Raw genomic sequence first — 18858 nt, 5'->3', positions numbered from 1 at the left:
CTGTTTCTGGTGTACTCTAGAATTGTATATTGTACATTATATACACATACACAATATACAAGTATGTACAACAGTGTCTATAATCAACACAAAGTAAAATGAAAAATTAGTTTGTTAAAAAGCAAAAATTATAGTGATTTAAATAAAATCCTATTTATGCAAAGTAGTACTCAAAATAGAACTTGTTCTTACTGTCATATTAATCTATGCAAATTATTTTTGTAGAATATTACTAAACTGTAGTCATGTGGGCCAAGTTCTCAGTTTTCTGTTCATGTAGCACAGTTTTCTGTACATCACTGAAATAAAATTGGAAGGAAAAACTAGTGAGACCATAAGGAAGCTAGCTATAGATACTTTTAAACAGAGCTGTATTAGTTACTTCATTTGATGTTTTTCATATTCACATGGTGTGAAGATTGAGATAGGAATAAAATCGTAAAACAAGTTAATTATAATAGATATCACCACACACAGCTCCCTGTGAGTATCTGGAGCATGAACGAACAGTTTTTCAGTACACCTTAGTTTTTATCTAAGAAAATGTATTGTACCAAGGTCCATAGTAAACATGTAAGCAAACCAAAAATTACTATAACTTTTTTCACAAAACATTCTCAATGGAACATGTTTAGTTCTTTCGAGAAGATATTATGATTCTTGCCATTTTGTTTTATTCCATCCTTTTAAGATTCTCTCCAAACCTGAGAGGATGTGGCAACTGAGAGTTTAAGGATCTTTAATCTTACTATCATTGTGCCACTTTTCAAATACTGACTCTGCCACATATCAGCTGAGCTACCTTAGGCAAATTACTTAACCTCTCAGTACCTCATTTTCATCTGTTCAATATAAATTAATATATTCCCCACCTCCTACAGTTATATGGCAATTATTTGAGCTACATGTGATGCACTCAGAGAAGTGCCTGACACTTAGTATATAAGCATGATAAATGGCATATATATCACTGAAGATTAGATAAACCTGGAATAGTGCTATGCACATACAAGGTAATATCAATAGCTATATATGTAGGAGAAATCAATGCCTCATTAATCCTTGTCTTTGCATCACTACCCCTTCCACTCATCCTATAATCCACAATTCCATATGCTCATTCTCTAAGGACTATTTATAAAGGTAGATAATTCAATGAAAACTTCCATAATCATATCATTCGTAAATAATCATTTATGTTTGATTTGTGCCACACTTTATAACTCTCTTGACATTTTATAGCAGTTGTATACCTATATGTGTGTGTGTGTGTGTGTGTGTGTGTGTTCTCTGACTTACAGAGTTGTAATTTCATAAAAGGCTGAGAGAACACAGCAGGTGTTCAAAAATGCTTAGTTAGAAGCAAGTAAAAATGTAATGGTGAAAAATTTGCTCAATATCTTATTAATATTCTATCTAGTCCTACTTCCCCAAAAGCTAACTGATAAGTACATTATACTCATCCATGACTAAATTTCAATTACTCAAATGCCTTCTACCTCTTCAGTGTGATTCTGGTTTTATTTAAACTGAATTGTCAATGTTTTCTAAGTATTTTCACCATTTTTGCCGATTTAAGAATAATCAACTCTACTAATGGTTCTCAAGAATTTTTCGACATTTCTCCAATAAGCATCTATATTAACTAAAACAGCATTAAATAAAGTGCAAAGTTACCTTGTCATATCTGTGCAATTCTGTATTCTCTAAAGGATGATTTTTCATATTACTTAACAACTCTGACTGAGCAATTGAAATTCAGACTATGATAAATGTTTTACACTGAAGGCTCATTTCATTATACAGTAGTCAGTTGAAATGGGGTTTCCGAAGAAGGTATTTTTAGGAAGTGCAGAGTACAGGAAAAAGCGGAATACATTATACAATTTAAATATTTATTGAAGCTTTTCTACTAAGGCAATATTTTGGTGATATCTCACTGAAATAGCAACGTGGAAAAGGAAATTGGGGTAAATAGATGGCAGAGACTGTGGAAACCAAGACACCTGGTGCTGAAAGTAAGTTCCTCATTCAAAGTCATTAAATTGGAGATTGAAAGCAACAGCCCTCTTTACAGAAATATTATTTGCTTACAATTTTATCACTCTATCTAGATGTTTTCTCTCTGATTTTTTAGAATGTTTTTGTCTTCCTAATTGAATTCCTGACTTTCTTTTTTTCATGCTGTAGATTTTTCTAACTGGTCTCATCCATTCTATGGCTCATTCATTTTAATCCCCAATAATAACTTCATTTCTAGGCTGCAGATCCCCATAACCACAGTTCTCACATTCTCCATCAAAAAGCTCAGCATCACCATCCCTAATCCTTCCCATCATTCCAGTTTCTCTTCCAATTTTCTTGTAAATGGCACTATTATGCACCAAATTCTACATGTCATGGAGGATGCTGCATACAATTGAACACCAATTGCTATTGATTCTCTCATAGAAAAATCCTTATTAGACATATTTCTTTCACCTCCAGTGCCACCATTCTAGTCAAAACCACCTTCTTCTGCACTTGGGGGAGCTATGAAAATAGCTTCAGATTGGAAGCCCTTCATCTACCCTTAGCACTTCCTAATCCTTTCTTAATAAAACTGATATTCTTTAAAAATGTGAATATGTTCATATCAGGGTTCTGCCTAAAACTCATGAAATGCTGTTCAGTGCTTGTGTAAAAACAAAAATAATTCCCATGACCTTTAAGGCTTCCTGTTCAGACAATTGGACCCCAGCCTGCCCTTTAAGCTACAGGCTTGTTTCACACTCTCCCTCACTTACCATTCACTAGTAAAACTGACTCTCTTATATTTTTCCTCATACCAGTTTTCACTCTCACAAATGTTGCCCTCTCTGAGTGAAACATTTTCTGAGTGGAAAATAATTCCCTAATTCTATTTTTCTTCTTATTTTGACATCCTTTTCTCAGGAAGACCTCCTCAATTTCTAAGACTAATCTAGAGCTCAATATTATACATTCTTATAACAATGTGGTCTTTACTCTGTAGGTCTTATCCCAAATAGGCAATTTAAATATTTAAATAGTACGAACATATTAATATGCACATTCTCCTCTAAAGTAAATCTTTATGAATTTTCTTGTTTAGAAGATTATCTCCAGAGTACAGCATAGCCTTAGCACAAAATTGGCAATCGATATATATATATATATATATATATATATATATATATATATATATATATATTTATATATATATACATATATATATATATATATATATTTAAATTATATATATATATATTAATTGCATGGATTAATATATATTAATGAATGGATGGATAACAAATCATCAGCTATAGGTTCTTTTTAAAATAATGATCATCCAAAACCACACAATACAAATTTTATGGAGCCACTTCTTTTGATATTTTATTTCGGAATTTATTTTGAGAGCAAATCTATTTCCAGACATTTAAAGTAAAACATTGCAAAGGCCTAAAGCTTGAGCAAAGTGAACCCTTTTGATAACACTTGGTGCACTCTGACACAGCCCATTAGAGACAGGGTGTGTACACCTAATCCAAAGGAATCCTCCAGCTCTTCAGCAGCTGTTCACATGGCTCCTGCCCTGCCCTTCAGCCTCTACTAAATCAGGATTCCTCAGCTGTCTGAGCTTCCCGTAAGCTCTTTAAGTTAACCACCTAGGAGCCAACATTGCTTATGCTCTTTTAAGTGTAATTTCCCCTTTTATTTCTCAGTTATGTGATAGCAACTGTGATTTGTCACATTCACTGATAATTTTTTTCACTCTCCCAACCATTTTGATAATATTTTGTCCAGTCATCAATTTAATCCTAACACTGCCTTCTTAAGCACCAACCTAAAAGCAAATTACTCAACTTTCTTTTGATGAAAATACTTGTGCAGTTCTGATTCCGTGATTTTTTTTCTATTTTATTCCTTTAATACATCCCCACACAGTTTCCAAAGCTAAAATCTGTACTTGTAACAGTGTGTTGACTCCCTTGCCCTTTAAGTCAGCACTTAGGCTAAGGTAACGTTGTTACTGTAATCTGATAAAGGAGGAGGCAAGTTGTGTGCAAATAAAGATGAGTGCCAAGAATGGGCAAAAAGCTACTGATGTTTATGCCCTTTTATAGTCCTGATTCGGTGATAGTCAAGCCAAAAAAACAGAATGGGAAAGCGGGGGAGCAATTTCAAACAAAAGCTTAGGAGAGGGTAAAAACTTTTAAAAAGGTGACCCCTTTATTTGCCCATAATATGGAACCATATAGAAAACACTATAATGCTAATTGTGCTCAATTAATAATGGTCTTTTTTTTTTTTTTAAAGAGAGAGTGAGAGAGGAGAGAGAGAGAGAGAGAATGAGAGAGAGAGAGAGAGAGGATTTTTAATATTTATTTTTTAGTTCTCGGCAGACACAACATCTTTTGTTGGTATGTGGTGCTGAGGATCGAACCCGGGCCGCACGCACGCCAGGCGAGCGCGCTACCGCTTGAGCCACATCCCCAGCCCAATAATGGTCTTTTAAAAGCAAATTTGGAAAGAAAATATGTCTAAAAGTTGAAGCTAAATTGACAAAAGACTGTGTAACTTTAGCATATGTGAATTCCTCATTGTTGTACTCATATGATTTAAGTATTTATTTAATATAAACTAAAAGCATGAAAATTCAAATCTCTGCTTTTTTGGAGCTTAGAAAATTATTTTAACCCTGTTTGAAACCCATTTAGCTATCTACGTCCTTCTTTTATCACATGGATAAATATTGGCTTGAATAATGAATGCAATTTAATGTTCCTCCTATTCATCAGAGCCACCACATTCTTCCACTTAAAACAGAAAAAATACATAAACTAAAATGAAGTGAATAATTAAGATAGAGGCAAAGCTCTTCTTCAGATTTTTAAAAACTTGAACAGAAGCATGATGACAGTAAATATGTTAAACTAGCCATAAATATATTCCAACTCTCAAATTTCACATAAACATCAGTTTTTCAACATTTTAAATTTCTGAAAAATTTAAACATTTTAAATTTATGAAAAATTAATGGATTCAAAATATTGAGTTAAGAATTCAGGAGGAGTCATTTATGAACGACAGAAACAACAGCAGCAACGTTTTATCAGTGTACCAAAGAAATGGCAGCTTCATTCCTGCTACAGGATAACTGTTGATTCTCTCTCACTTTCCATTAGTGAAGAATAGTGTGCATAATTACAGAATGAAAGTGAGGCATTGAGGCAGAAGGCAAAAAATAATAAAGGAGGAAGAGGAAGAAATTGATTTCTAAATCCAATGCTGACTGCTAGGAATGCCTGTTTTCTCAGGGCTTAATACTATGCAAAGCCAAATTTCAAGATTGTAGGACCCCAGAAAATGGTTGGTTGGTTGTGTTCACCTTCCCAGATATTTTGAATGAATGATATCAGATTAAAATACTTAAAATGGTAGATTTCTGGAAATTCTGATATCCCCTTTTGAATATAAAAGTAACTGATATTTGTGAATCACTTATATGCAAATCATAGTTTCCAGATTAACAGGAAAATGCTTTAAAATAAAGACTCTAAATGCTTAAAATGGCAGCCTTTATGGAAGAAGAGAGCTATGAGTACTGCCCTTTGATTTTTTTCAGGGGTGATTGTATGGCCATGACATGAAGATTCTTTTAAGCATGAGCCACAGGGATCATTTCCTTTCCTTATCCTCATCTGTCTTCTGTGAATTTGTGGTAGAGAAATTTCAGGTTCCCTTAAAATACTGGAGCCAATATGTTTATTTTAATTTTTAGTTTATTTTGCCATATTCAGGGAATTAATAATGAATGAGAAAAGAGAAAGACTATATATACTCTGGGTGTTAAAGTGTTTCACAATCTCTGATTTATAAGATTACATTTAATATTATAATATGCTGAAGCATAAGGGGAAAAGGAACTTTCATTCCCAAACTCCAGAAAAAAGTAAGCCAAATTATTTTATCTGTTAATCTTGAAACAATATTTGCACAGAAGTGATTCAAAAATATCAATTACTCTTCTATTTAAAAGGGGTTATCAGAATTTCTGGAAAACATGTTAACTTCTAATATTAAGTAGAGGGAGATTGAAATTTTACACAGTTTTTAGAAAGGAGTCTATGTGTGATACAAGTAGTCAAAACCCTCAAAAATTGAGAAAATACTAAATATATACTATACTATCACCATTTTAACTTACTATGACATTGCCATTTTCACTTTCATATTTGCACTAAAATAGAGTTTGAAACTCGAAAGATGTTTCAATATTTTATATTGTGAAACTCCAAGGAAATTTCACTAACAGATGCTGTAAGCAGGGAAAAAGTGAAGACCACAAAATGTTTGTTTGCTTATATAGTTTTGAAGATCAGCATGCTGCACAGAACGTGCTACCTAAAAAGAAATATTTTCATGAAACTCTGCTGTGGAACTTGGTTGCATTTAATAAAAAAGTCTTACTTTCCATACTCCATTCTATGACTTTCCCAACAAAATTTTTCAATATGAGCCTACTGCCTTGATAAAAGAACACAAACCTCCTAGGACTATAGCAGGACTTTGTGAGATAGAAAACCATTGCCTCTCTCTGAATCCAATCAAAACTTGAGTGTACTGTATAAAAATAAACCAAGGTCATCATTATTCCTTGTCATTGTGATTTGGCTCGCCTTCAAATTACATACCCTGTATATCTGAAATAACTGTACCGCCTCCATTAACTGAGTTTGACTTCACTTTAATCAATGTATCTTTTCAGAATGAAAGGCAGAAATGTCAAATTCCTACCATTATAAATTCTCTTAACTCTCTAATCTGCATTAAATAAAAGGCTGTCTTTGAGAAATAATATATGCTTTAAATAAATATAACTAGAATCAATTTTATTTTAAAATGTAACTAGGACAAGATTCAACCCTAACAAATTTCTCCAAACAGAGGTGATAGCCCATGAAACTCTTAAAGCTTCACTTGTAGGGACCCCTCCCAAGATGTATCTAATTTTTTAATTCATATTTTAATATTATTTTTCTTAAAAGAGCTCCCCCAATTGTATAGTCATAAATCCTGAGTTTTCATGGTTTGTTCTATTTTACTACTCAGAGAATATTTATGTCTTATTGATCAATTTCTTACAAAATAATGTTTAAAATAGAAAATTTTAAAAAAAGATGAAAAGAAAATCATCTCTAAGTAGAGATTAGTTTCTAATCAATTTCAGTTAATATATCTTAGAAAACTACTCTGCGGTTTAAATGTGTATGTATGTATGTGTGTGTGTGTGTACACACACACATACACATATTCCCATACAAAAATACTATGTTTCTTGTATTTGCAATGAAATAAACAATAATTTGATGAAAATATGATAAAACATGCTTAATGAGTTAGGGAAATATTAGAATTTAAGTTGAAAAGAGAAGAAAAGTTTGGGAAATCACTTTGATTTGCTCTTTAGACACAGTCATAATAAGATAAAGCAGAAATTTTAAAATCACCTGATTCTTCCAACACAAGGAAGATTTTAATCTCTTTATTTAAACCACAGAAGTGGCTAAGTACTTGACAATTTGTTTTATGCAGTAAATGATTTTGTCTATAAAGATTTTGAACAAGTAACACAGGACTGAAGAAGAAGTTGTACTAGTATTTCTACCCAAATCATGAATTTTCTGTTTCAGTACTGTATAGCTGGAATAGAGTCAAGTACTATCTTTTTCATAAATAACTCAAATTTGCATAAAGTATTTTAAAAGATTAATATCACATGATATATTCTAATGTATTTTCTATAATATGTCATATTACACAAAAATCTTATTAAATTAAAAAGTATATCATCAACTTGGAACTGCAATCTCTCTTTCATAGTTAACATGCCTTTAAAAGATTCTACAAATGATATTCTAATAGATGTTTTTGTTAGGTCTCAAGATGGTTTGCATCTTTAAAAAAAGCTCAATAAAATATCTATTTTCAGTTAATCATTTGATTAATCCTTTGAAATTCATAATTTGAGAAATTCTATTTTTTTATTGGTTGTTCAAAACCTTACAAAGCTCTTGGCATATCATATTTCATACATTAGCTTCAAGTGAGTTATGAACTCCCATTTTTACCCCAAATACAGATTGCAGAATCACATCCGTTACACATCCACATTTTTACATAATGCCATACGAGAAATTTTAAAAGTAAATGATATGCATGTTAATATAGTGACCTCTTTTAAATGGTAACAATTTTAGTTAAATAACAGCCAAATGTACTGTTTTAAATTTTTCAAACTAAGACAATTTTAAAAACTGTATTCAAATGTCAAAAACCCAACTAATAATATCTTGTTCAACAGTAAAACTCAATGTATAATATAACCTTGAGAATATCTTCATTTTGTCTTAAACCTATTGTCAAGTTACATAAGCATTACTTGATGGTTTTAAAATGCACTATAGTAAAAGTCCTACAGGGCATGTCCCAAAAAGGTTATCTTTCTTCAAACTTTAAGAATTTAAAATCTTACTTGAATATCTATGACAGAAGAGTGTAAGGTTGCTTTGCTTCATAACAGAATTTCATCTTTGAAATTCTTTCAGAATTCCTCTAAGTAATAATAAATGATCTTAATTTTGTAGAATTAATCATCACCAGTAATTAATTTTGATAGCATTATAAATTAATGATATGATAGAAACAAATACCAAATAAAAATGTGCATGTGTGTGTTGTGTGTTTGTGTGTGTATGTGTGTGTGTGGGGTATACCGTGAAGAATATCTCTATCTATCTATCTATTTATCTATCTCTCTATTTATCTGGCTTTATAATGGTAGTCATAGAACAGTTTTTCAATTAGAAAGCAATACTGATGCTCAGTAAAGACATTTAAGATGAAAATGATATAAATGTTATACTATGAAATCTGTTATACAATGTAAATAAATGGACAATGTTAATTTATTTACAGAAACTTTTTATAAGTTTGTTTTCAGTGTTTTTCTAGAATTTGCAAAGCATTACTTATTTGGAGAGATTTATTTATTTCGTTCTTAATTATAGGCATTGTCCTCATGTCTATTTCAGAATAACTATAATCCACAAGTCAAAAATAGGGGAAAAATATAATCTCCTTCATCCTTCTCTTTAGGACACACTGTCCTCATCATGTATTATTTTTATGTACTTCTATTATGGTTGCATTACAGTTGACTTAAATTCTTCATTAGTCATTATAGCTTTCTTAAAAATAAACAAATTAGTCACATTTTTATATAAAAGCCTAACTATAAAGCTTCAGTGAAATGCTAGGTCATGAAAAACATGAAATACCATGATGACTTTACTGCAAAATATGATCAGAAGTCTCAAGTTTTTGTTACTTCCTAAATAAAAGACTTTCAGGTTATTTGGCAGCACATATTTACATTACTTAAAGAATCATCATGATGTGTGACAGAAAAGAGCTCTCAAAATTTTGCAAATAATATGAGAAAGTAACTTGGAAATTAAATCTTTATCAATATTTTTGCACATATTATTTATCCATCACAATTTTTTAAAATTTCCCTCCCATTATATGCCTGATATATCATTTTCTAACCTTTAGGTTTCCATATCATTCCCATTCAGCAGTTAGTTCACTGAGAATGTCAGGTCATTACCATTCATGTAACCATTACTAAATATAGAAGCATCAATCAAAATAATAATCCAGATTCACAAACTACTTTAGAGCAATCAAAATAGTCTGTTACATACACTCAAAGCTAGTTATGCATATTCTATTCCTTCAGTGGTTTCTTAAATAAGAAAGATATGTTTATTTTATTGCAAAGATAATAACTCAACTCTACCTAATTTCTATTGAAGTTTTCCCAGTGAGAAACATCTACACCTGAATATATACATAAACATATATTATAAAGTATACTGAAGATAACATTTATGTTTATTCACAAACTAGTGTAATAATTTAAAACCATTCTGCCTAATCAGTGAGCTTGTCACAAACTAAACTTATGCTATAATTAAAGATATTTTAAAATTATTTTGTACTTACAACAGTCCTCTACTTCTTCCCACCAAAGCATTTGGAAAAAGAAGTATTTGTCGAAGCAGCGATAGAAATCTTGGTAAAAATTTCTCCCAACTTTATTGCTCTAGTAGGCTTAGGAATGGGAAACCAATAAACTTCAGCAGCCTTGAAAAAAATAACACTTCAGTTTTCCTATTCGTTTTTCTCTGAAAGCAATTGCCTCCAAGATCTGAGTCCTGTAGGGGGAAAGTGAGTGATCCTAACACTGAGTGAGTCAACATAGTAACTGATGCCAGGATTTTGTAGAGGCCTCTGGATATTTCAAATTCCAGGACCTGCGCACAAGCAAGTGACCCGCCTTTTCTCTCAAGTTGGTTTCCCATAATAGGACTGCCCATGGACACTACATATAAGGTTGTGCTTCCAGCATGGCAAGTCCTGCAAATTGAAATAATGCTCAACTGTGTTCTGATTAACATCCAAGCCAAAATAGCACAGTGGACATAATTCTTGCTCCCAAAGTCCTCTAAATGCAAAATCTCTTCAGTACAGAGGAGGAACAATAATTTTCTGTAACTTTTATGTAAATTTCTAGAATAACAGAGCAGAAATCTTGATCCAGAATTAACTTTTAAATGCCTTGCCTTTTTTACCCTCCTTTTAACAACAGAAAAAAAAATTCACTCTACTGAACAAAAAGAAATGTCACAAATAATCTATGCATTTGTTATGAATCTCCTGTCTACCACAGTTAATTTTTACCCTTGGGATCCAATCAAAAGTCATGTATTGATGATGCCAACAGTCGGAATAAGAGAAGCAGCAGCAGAATGTAACAGCTGAGTTCTGAAGGCAGTATGTGAGTGGGTCTCATGGGACAAGTTTTCTTCTCAAATAAAGAGCACTCTTATAATGGAATGAAGAAATCCTCCTAAAATGCTAAATTTTACTTGTGGATTATGATAAAACTTCTTCACTAGAAAATTATTCTTTATTTAATTTCTTTGATGCCAATTATTAAAGTCATTCTTTTAAACAGTGAGTTAATGACAATTAAATGGTTCTCAAAAAAGTTTTTCTTTCTGTGTTTAAGTGAACACAGTTGCAATATGTCATTCTTCAGGTTTATAAATCATTCTTTGCCAATAAAAAGGCTTCTTTGTCTTCTAATTATATTTTATGCAACAAGTGAGCTCAATATTTATAGAGAACATCAGAAACACTTTTTAGAAAGATATTTATTTTGTGATTATAATGATCCCCACTAAATTATTTGAGTGCTATTTTTAGTATCATTTCTTACAGTGGCAGATACATTTTCTATGCCAATCATTCAATTGCTTAGCATAGAAAGAGAAAAAATATATGGGGAAAATGACATTGAATCTTACTAAGATTTTTACCTTAATAGTTAATTATACATTTTATATTTTTCAATGTCATCATCATAAAATTGCCACTGACCACCAAATCACATGTAAACTAACGGATGAAGCCTAACTTTAATTTTAGATATTAGTATTTAAATTACTACTATAAAATGGACTGAAGCATTCATTCCCATATTTAATCTCATTTTCTCTCCTTAGTTTTGTTATTTATATATGCACATAAGCAAAATTTCAAAACAAAATGAGAAAAAAAAAGTTTTAGGACTGACTATGATCCAATTTTGCATGTTAACATCATTGTCTTCCTGCACTGTAAGCTCCTTTACATCTTGTCCTATGAATTTTATATATACACAAACCCACCTTTAGGCATATATATAGTCTACCATTCCACCAACCAGCAGCAATAGCATCATAAATGAACTTCTTAGAAATGACAAGTACATGTGAATTCTGGAAAATCAGAAACTCTGGAGGCAGGAGCTAGCAGTCTGTATTTCACAGGTGATTCTAATGTATGGTCAACTATGAGAAAACCTGAAGTACATTGTTCTAAAAACAACTGTGGTTCCATTTATACAAAAACATGCTCTAGGTAATACCTGAAGTACAAAACAATGATTGAATTTTGACTATCCTCAGGTAAATTTTAATTATCTTTCAGGTTTAGTCATAATCATAACTTATTTATTACCTGTAATAATTTCTACATTTTGTATAATACATACACTTCCCTTAAGATTTTATAACATAGGTGAGTAAACATACTTAAAATAACTGGAAAAAGTGAAAGTCATGTAAAATAACATGTAGTACTAACACAGTGAATTTTCCAATTCAGATCATGTCACTATTATCCTGTGACCCTTAATCACTTATTGCTTTCATTTTAATAGTCTTCACAATAACTATATCTGGAAGGTCTTAGGGGCCCAATTATAAAAGTCACTAACCAAGGAATTTGCTCAGGTTCCCCATGTTAATAATTGGCACAGCAGAATTTTTAAAAATTTATTTAGCTTTTTGTTTCAAAATAAATATAAATCCCCAAGAAGTTGCAAAGATAATATAGAGATACTCCATATACTCTTCAGTCAGATTCTCCCAAAGGAGCAAACTGTAACTATACACAACTATAATACAATATCAATCCAGGAAACTGACATTGATATAATGCATGTGTATAGTTTATGTCATTTTATCACAACTACACAGAACTGTTTCATCTTTATAAAGACTTTCCTCATGTTATCCCTTTAGTCATATCATCCACCCTCCTCAATCATCCCTAAATCTTGTCACCAACTCATTTGTTCTCCATCATGTCATTTCAAGAATGTTAAATAATTGAATCAGTTGTGACTTTCTGAGATTGTCTGTTTTTCCCACTCAGCATTCTCAAGTTTCATTAAAGTTGTTACCAATGGCTTGTTTACACTTACCATTAAATAGTATGTCATGGTATAGATGTTCTATGGTTTGTTTAACCATTCATCTTCTATAGGAGAATGCAGCTATTTCCAAGTTTTTGCTAGTGAAAATATAGCTGCAAATAATGTCACATATAATTTTCCTTTGATTTCTTTGGAATAATGTTGAATAATGAAATTATTTGGCCTCATTATGGCAAATATATGTTTAATTTTTTAAAGACATTGACAAAACATTTTCCACAGGTACTGCGACATTTTACATATCTACCAGCAATGTGCAAGTGATCCAGTTTTTCCGAATTCTCACCTATATTTGGTGTTCTTAATTTTATATTATATTCTTTATTCTTACGTATGTAAAGATGCATCATGAAGGTTTTAATTTGAAATTCCTTAATGGTTAATGTCATTCAACATCTTTCTATGTGTTTGCCATGTGAATGCATTTTTCCAAAACTTTATTTCTTTATTTTTTTGTAGTTGTAGATGGACAGCATGTCTTTATTTTATTTGTTTAATTTTACATGGTGCTAAGGAAATAACCAAGTGCCTCACATGTGCTAGGCAAGCATTCTGACACTAAGCCCCAGCCCCAGCCCATAAATTTTATTTTATTGTGATAAGAACACTTAACATGAGTTTTACATTCTTATTTTTAAACTGTAGAATCCAGTATTATTGACTATAGGTATAGTGTTGTACAGTTACCAGATCTCTAGAACTTATTCATTTTGCAAAACTGAAATTTTAAATCCATTGATTAGAAACTCCCCATTTCCTCCTTCCTCAGAAATATAACCTCCAGTGAAGTGTCTGTTAATATCTTTCATTCATTCTCTAATTATGTATCTTTCTTTTTTTTACTGCTGAGTTTTGAGCTTTTTATGCATTCTGGATATGAATCTTTGTTCAATATATAGTTCACAAATATTTTATCCAAGTCTAGAGCTTATTCTTTTATGCTCTTAACATGATATTTGAAGCAAAATTTCACCTTTTAAAAAAGTTTAGTTTGTTGATTGTCTTCCCTTGATAGTATTTTTGGATTATGTCTAAGAATTCTTAACTAAAGATTTAAGCCATGAGGGCTCTGATTTTTTTCTTCCAAAATTTTTATCATTTTATTTTTACATTTAACCTGTGATTCATTTTGAATTGATTTTTGTATAAGGCATGGGTTTAGGTTGAAGATATATACTTTTTCTTATAGGTGTTTATTTGCTCCAGCAACACTTGCTGAAAAGACTATTGTTCTTCTCATTGACTGAGAGTTGCACCTTTGTCAAAATCAGTTGAGCAAATTTGTGTGGGTCTGTTTCTGGAACAGCAGTTCTGCCTTATAGATAATGTGCTCATCCCTCTGCCAATGCTATACCACCTTAATTACTATTGATATTGTGTCAGTTTAATTTAAGCATTGGGTAGAAATATCATTCTGACATTATCATTCTTTCACAAAATTATTTTAGAAACTCTAGGTACTATGTTTTAAGATATTAATTTCAGAAGATTTAAAAATAAACCTACAGATCTGTTAATAAAATATATTTCTGATATTTTGATAGGAATAACATTAAGCTTACAGATAAATTTCTGGAGAACTGACAATTTTACTATACTGAGTCTTCTAATCCACTGGTACAAAACATATTTCTAATATTTAGGTCATTTAATTTTATTGTATTATACTGTGCTTTTAAACAGTATTCTATATTGTGAATATATTATAGTTTCGTACTTCTAACATACCTATGATGGCATTACAGGTTCAGTATCCCTTATCAGTATCCAATTAGGTTGATTGGACCAGAAGTGGTCTGGATTTCAGATTTTAGAATACTTTCACATATGTAATGCAATATATTGGAGGTGATACCCAAGTCTAAATACAAAACTGATTTATGTCTTATGCCTGTATTTGAAGGTAATTTTACACTACAATATTTTTAGTGTATTCAAGTTTTGACTGACCCATTGTATGAGGTCAAGTGTGTAATCTTTAACTTGTGGTATTATGTTGGTACTCAAAAAGCTTGGGAGTTTTGAGCATTTCAGATTTCAGATTTTAGGACTGGGGATTCTCTGTCTGCACTGTTACTTACGTGACTGCCCAAAGAAAAAGAAAACACTAGAAGTTCTATAACCAGAATTATGAAAAAGAAGTATATAAAAAATTCTATACTATATATACCTGATGTGTATGTTGTTGATTTTAAATAAGATTATAATTATTTATACACATGAATTAACTAGACATACATTTTCAAAAATTAAAAGCATATTTTTACTACATTGAAGTCATATGTATGGAATCTTTTTTTGTTTGTTTGTTTGTTTTTTGTACCAGGGATTGAACCCAGGGGCACTTTACCACTGAGTCATATCCCTAGCCCTTTTTAATTCTTTTAAATTTTGAGACAGGGTCTTACTAAGTTGCTTTGGGCCACTTTAAGTTGCTGAGACTGGTTTTGAACTTGCAATCCTCCTGCCTCAGCCTCCCAAATCACTCAGATTATAGGGTGTGCCACCATGCCTGGTTATATGTTTTTAAAAAGTGTTCTTTTTGCTTATAATTTTATGATACATACTGTAAAATGAAGGCTGGCCCTTGCTTATGTTTCAGTTTAATAGTAATCCTTGTATCCTAAAATGGATTGCACATTAATTAGAAAGAACTGAGTATAGTAAACTTCAAAAAGAATAAGGAGTGAATGCTTAAGTAATGGAAAACCCTAAAGGCATTATTTCATGCTAATTTGGAAGGACAGGGACATTTTCCAAACTTATTAAATTATTTAACATAAATTCAAGTACTATGATTAATACAGCTTCAGAGAATAAATAAACTGGGAAAAACAGGCTTGATAGCTAAAATATTTAAATAAAGCTAAAAAGTTTATTGATTTTGGAAAAATCATTCTGGGCCAGTTTTACTTTTTTTCACATTAATTCATATTTGTTGAAATGTTACACATTCTATAAAGACATAAATGTCTTAGATGGATTTTAAAAATCTTTCTTTAGGTAAATTCAATGGGAAAATATGGTATTTTGGGAGCTAGTTTATAGGTACTAAAGCCAGATAAACAGAAACAAGAGAAATAGAATTAAGGAAATATAGTGATTGCCAATAATAACAAAAACCTGTTGATATTTTGATAGGAACTGCATTAAAACTGTAGACTAATTTGGGGGAAATGACCTATTCACTATGTTATGTCTCCCAGTCCTATGAGCACATTGTGTATCTCTATTTACTCACATCTTTATTTGGATTTTTAGTTGGTAGTTGTGTAGATAGTGTACATATTTTGTTAGATTCATAAGTATTTAGATTTGGGGGGAGCATGTAAGTTTCTACATTTAAAATTTTGGTTTCCAGACTTCATTGCTTATCAATAAAAATATATTTTAAAAATGTTTATTTATTTATTTATGCAGTACTGCTGATCCAACCCAGGCCTTTTGTATTCTAGGCAACTGTTGTACCACTGAGCTACGTAACCAGCTCCCATAATTATTTTTTAAATTATTATATTGTGGTAAGTAAACTTAATATGAGGCCTAGCCTCAAATAGATTTTTAAATGTGAAATAGTGTCATTGTCTCTAAATACATTGTTTTACAGTAGATATCTGGAACTCATTCTTTATGCATAACTGAAACTTTATACCCATTGATTAACAATTGATTTTTTTTTTTACGTTGAGCTTATATTCTGAGATTTTGCTGAGCTTACTATTTGTGAGAAATTTTATATAATACCTAGGATTTTCTACATAAACTACCATAATACCTACAAGGTAGGGATGATTTACCTCTTGTTTTCTGAATTTTATGTTTTTATTTACTTTTCTAGCAATTTTGTGCTGGCTGGAACTTCCAGTACTATGAAAAATAGCAGAACTGAAATGAGATGTCTTTACCTTGATCCTAATATCAGGAAGAAAGATTTAAAATCTTTCACCATTATTATGATGTTAGCTGCAGGATTTTTTTTAGATGTTCTTTATCAAGTTCTTTATCAAGGAAACTCTTTGGGATTCCTAGTTTTCTGATATGTATTTTTTAATGAATGTCAAATTTTGTGATATATTTTTTCTTGCATCAATTGATATGATCAAGTGATTATTCTTGAGCTGCTTAATATGATGTGGCAAATTTTGTTAAGGACTTTGGTCTCTATACCCATAAGTAATATCTGTCTGCAGTTTTTTGTTTGTTTGTTTGTTTGCTTTTGTACTATGCTTGTTTGGTTCTGGTATCCATACTTCTTGCCTCGTAAAAGTATATTTGGAAGTTTTGCCTCCTTTTCTGTTTTGGAACTTGACAGTTCTTTTCTTTCATCACATGAAAAATGTCATAACACTTCCTGCTGGCTTCCATGGTTTCACATAAGAAGTCTTGTGTTATTTGAACTATTTTTTTCCTTATAGATAAAATGTCCTTTCTCTTTCATTACTTTTAAGTATTTTTTTTTGTCTTTTCAGAATTTGATGGTGAGTATAAGCATGGGCTTCTTGGGGTTTATTCTGTTTGTTCACAGAGTTCCTTGCATCTTTAGGGTTTTTTACCAAATTTTTCAGCCATTATTTCTTTATTTACTTGTTCAGCAGCAGCATCTGTTTTTTCTCCTTTAAGGCCTCTGATATCATGGATCATACATCTTTCATTATAATCCCACAGGTCACTGAAGATCTGTTCACTTTACTATTTTCTTTCCTGTTCAGTGTGGGTAATTTCTGTTTTCCTATCTCCTTTCCTGTATACAGGTTTTCCCTTCTGTTCCCTGTTGAGCCCATGTATTGAATTATATTTTGATTTCTATATTTATTCAGTTATAAAATTTAATGTTCTATGTCTTCTCTGAGATTTTTCTGTTTGATATTTTTGCAAATAAGTTTGTAATTACTTGTTGAACTATTCATTTTTATGATGGCTGCTTTAATATCGTTGCCAGATAACACTATCTTCTGTGTTATGTTGGTACAGTGGTACAGGTGATTATTGATTGCATTTTTTTCATTCATGTTGAGATTTTTCCCTTTTGGCATTTTAGATATTATCTTATTACACTATAGATATTATTGTAACTGGCTTTCTCTGACACTGTTCTGGAGGAGGATGGAAGGGGATACATTTTGCCTTGTCAGTTTTCATGTTAGATTACAGACCTAAATGTAAATTATAAAACTATATAACATAGCAGAGAACTTTGATGATCTCGTGTTTCTTGATAAATTTTTAGATATAATACCAAAGTCATGATCTAAGAAGGAAAAAATTAAGCTGAACTTCATGAAAATTAAAAATTTAAATTCTAGAAAAGACATTATCAAGAGAATAAAAAGGCATTTTCAGAAATCATATCCAATAAAGAACTATTATACAAAATATACAAAGAACTACTAAAGTTAACAACAAACAATTTGATTTTTTAAAGTAGGTAAAACATCTAAACAGGTATCTCAGAAAGAAGATATAGAGATGGAAACATAAGCATATGAAATATTGCTATCATATGTCATTAGGAAACTTGAAACTAAAATAACATGTTGCCAACCATATACCTATGATGTTCCTTAGTAAGTAAATGAATAAATAAACTGTAACACATCCAGAAAATTGATGCTAAAAATAAGTGATCTATCAAGCCATGAAAAGATAGTAAGGAAAGTTAATTGCACATTACCAAATGAAAGAAGTCAATTTAAAAATGCTTCATACCATAGGATTCTTACTATATGACAACATGAAAGAGAAAAAAACTATGGAGTAATTAAAAAGATAAGTGGTTGCCAAGTGTTAGAGGTTAGGAAGAGATGAACAGGAAGAACATGGAAAGATATTTAAGTCAGTGAAACTATGATAACTATAATGGTGGATACATGTGACTATAAATTATTTCAAATTCACAGAAAGTATACCAAGAGTGAACCCTAATGCAAAATATGGATGAGTGTTAATATAAGTCCATCAGCTGT

General features: G+C 31.1%; 1 protein-coding gene across 3 annotated transcripts in view; it reads right to left on the bottom strand.

The window, feature by feature from the left end:
* The window catches only part of Dmd (dystrophin), a 2014880-nt gene extending 2004556 nt beyond the window's left edge, over nt 1-10324 (bottom strand). For all 3 annotated transcript variants that reach the window (XM_077794046.1, XM_077794047.1, XM_077794048.1), the window contains exon 1: nt 10075-10324. In XM_077794046.1, the coding sequence (XP_077650172.1) occupies nt 10075-10105 (31 nt within the window). In that variant the 5' untranslated portion in view covers nt 10106-10324. The remainder of the gene's footprint in view (nt 1-10074) is intronic.
* Nucleotides 10325-18858: the final 8534 nt, after the last annotated feature.

This window comes from Urocitellus parryii, chromosome X (genome assembly GCF_045843805.1).
Source record: "Urocitellus parryii isolate mUroPar1 chromosome X, mUroPar1.hap1, whole genome shotgun sequence".
NCBI lineage: Eukaryota > Metazoa > Chordata > Mammalia > Rodentia > Sciuridae > Urocitellus > Urocitellus parryii.
The sequence above is the reverse complement of the archived record's forward strand: the minus strand, read 5'-3'. Positions and strand labels throughout refer to the sequence as shown.